Source organism: Merops nubicus, unplaced genomic scaffold (assembly GCF_000691845.1).
Source record: "Merops nubicus isolate BGI_N331 unplaced genomic scaffold, ASM69184v1 scaffold6091, whole genome shotgun sequence".
NCBI lineage: Eukaryota > Metazoa > Chordata > Aves > Coraciiformes > Meropidae > Merops > Merops nubicus.
The window spans coordinates 26234-28734 of NW_008590169.1; the positions used below are offsets into that span (position 1 = coordinate 26234).

Sequence of the window (2501 nt, forward strand, 5' to 3'; positions counted from 1 at the left end):
AAGTCAATTTGAAAGCTTTTCATAGAATCTTAGAACGGTTTGGGTTGGAAAGGAACTTAAATGTCATCTGGTTCCAATCCCCCTGCTATAGGCAGGGGAACCTCCTACTAACCCATGTTGCTCAAAGCCCTGGTGTTGAACACTTCCAGTGATGGAGCATCCACAACTTCCCTGGGCAACCTGGGCCAGTGTCTCACCACCCTCAGAGTGAAAAATTTCTTCCTAATTTCTAATCTAAACCTATGTTCTTCCAGTTTGAACCTATCACCCTTCATCCTATCAACTCAAGCGAAAAGTCAAGAAGTCCCTCCCCAGCTTTATTATAGACCCCCTTCAGACACTGGAAGGTGGCAAGAAGGTCTCCTTGGAGCCTTGTCTTCTCCAGGCTGAACAACTCCAGCTCTCTCAGCCTGTCCTTAGAGTAGACAGGTTCCAGCCCAATGACCATCTTTGTGGCCCTCTTCAGAACCTGCTCCAACAGATCCACATCCTTCTTGTGTTGAGGGCTCCAGAGATTCACAGCTTCTAACCTGAATCTTTCTGGCTGTAACCAAAGCTCATAATTTCTCACCATGGTTATTCTAAAGATGGAGAGCACGTTGTTCTCATCTGTTATACATCAGTATTTTTCATTTAAGCAAAGACTCAGCATTTCTTCCCATCTCCATTCCTCAAAAAAATCAGCTTGTTAAATCTTTTTTTGGAGGCTATGTGGTATAAAACTTTGATCAGAGGCAGAGCCAATTGCCACTGCAAAACATTATCATTATAAACTCTGCTCTTCTTTTAGTCAGTTACCAAGGTTGAAATAAAAAGACAAATTCTCCACAACTACAAAATTCTGGAGGCACAAAATGAGAAAAGACAGCAACAGGAAGTGCCTCCCTCAGTTTCCACCTTCCTGTCCTCCAGAAATTCCTCCATTAAATCCTCCCACCTATAGGAAACTCACAAACTTGTTCCCTCCCACTTCTAGGAGATGCCTGGGAAGATTTTTGGGACCTTCAGATTTCCTTTCCCATCACAGAAACGAGAACACCATAGCCTCTATAGGACTCAAGCATTCTGCTGATGGAGAGCCCCCATAACCTTAACAAATGGATTCCAGTCCCCAGCCTCTGCAGTAAATAGGCTGTATCTGGGATGTAAGAACAGATCCTGCAGTTGTTACCTTGGCTTCCCCCACAGCACTTCTGAGGGCTGTAAACTTCTCTCAGCTCTGCCACTTCTTTCTCAAGTTTCTCCATCCTTCCAAGCAAACCCTTAATGTGGGTCAAAGCCTCACAGTCCCCTTTGGTTGCATGCAGATGGATGTTGCGCCTAAAGATTATATTCTGCTCTTCATTTTCCTTGGCTTCCCCAGGATCTAGCTGCACATCACTGTTGTGTTCATGCTGTAATGGATCTGCTTCCACCTTAATCTGGGAGAAAGTGGGCAGGTCAGTTTTGCAGGAGTGGCTGAAGGATATCCTTTAACCATCACTGGTGCAGTTGTGAGATGTAGCGTGTTGAATGGCAGATGTCTGAAGAAGACAGCACAGCAATACCCACAATGGGAAGGCAAGCCAGCTCTGGAAATTCATCTGGCAGGTTGTCAGAGGCTTGAACAGCACAGCTGCTTTCAAGAAGAAGGAGGAAAAAAAAAGAGGTAAGAAGTGTGAGCATAAAACTGGCTTTTCCCAAAAAGACAAATTATTTGTCTTGCCTTGACTCAGTACTAGGGTGGCAAGTACCTGAAAAAGAGTCACACTGTTTGAATTAGATACAAAAGAGCTTCTAGACCCCTTAGTCAGAAGCATTAATTTTGCAGCTTTCAAAGCAGACTTAGTATCCTGGTCCACCACATAATTATGCCATAGCACTCCTCATTCCCCTGCGGCTGCAGCAGATGCTGTAGCAGCCTCCCAGCTGTGATCTGGATTACTGAGCAGTTGTTTGGCCATGGCCATGGCCAGCAGCTTGCAAGGTTTCCAGTTTGATAACTGCGCTGATGCTGCGTGCATGAAGAATTCAGAGAGCTGGCATTGATCTTTTGGTACCAGAAGTTTGGGAGAGAGCTTTGCTCACTTTACATGTGTCATGCCATAAGATCTCTTTCCCAGGACAGCTGCAGCTCAAGTACGGGTGGAAATTTTTTCAGAAAAGTATTGAAGGGGATGTCAAGAGTCAGTTTCTACAGGAACTGTAAGTGTGGAATGCCTGCTCAAGGAGGGAGATGAGCTAAGAGAAGTGGACCACAGAACCAGTGTCACTGGGATAGACTAGACATGTCTGCATACAGCCAGAAAACAACTCGCAGCCATCTGCAGCACACTGTTCAACAGCCCATTCTTCCTCCCATACCCACAGCCCATGGTTCTGTAAGTGCACCTCACATTGTGACCTGACCAAGAGCCAGCCCCCGCCTTCAAGTCCCCATCTCTGCCTGCTGGAGACAGAGGAGGGAATCTGAAGCTGAGTTTCTGTAGAGCTGAGGACACCTGCTCTGCTGGAGGCAGGAC

General features: G+C 46.1%; 1 protein-coding gene across 1 annotated transcript in view; it reads right to left on the minus strand.

Annotated features, from left to right (window-relative positions):
- The window catches only part of LOC103782083 (tenascin-N-like), a gene marked incomplete at its 3' end in the record, with an annotated part of 20604 nt that extends 19021 nt beyond the window's left edge, over nt 1-1583 (minus strand). The window contains 1 exon segment of the mRNA XM_008949827.1: nt 1172-1583. Coding sequence (XP_008948075.1) covers nt 1172-1583 — 412 coding nt within the window.
- Between the last annotated feature and the right edge of the window lie 918 nt (nt 1584-2501).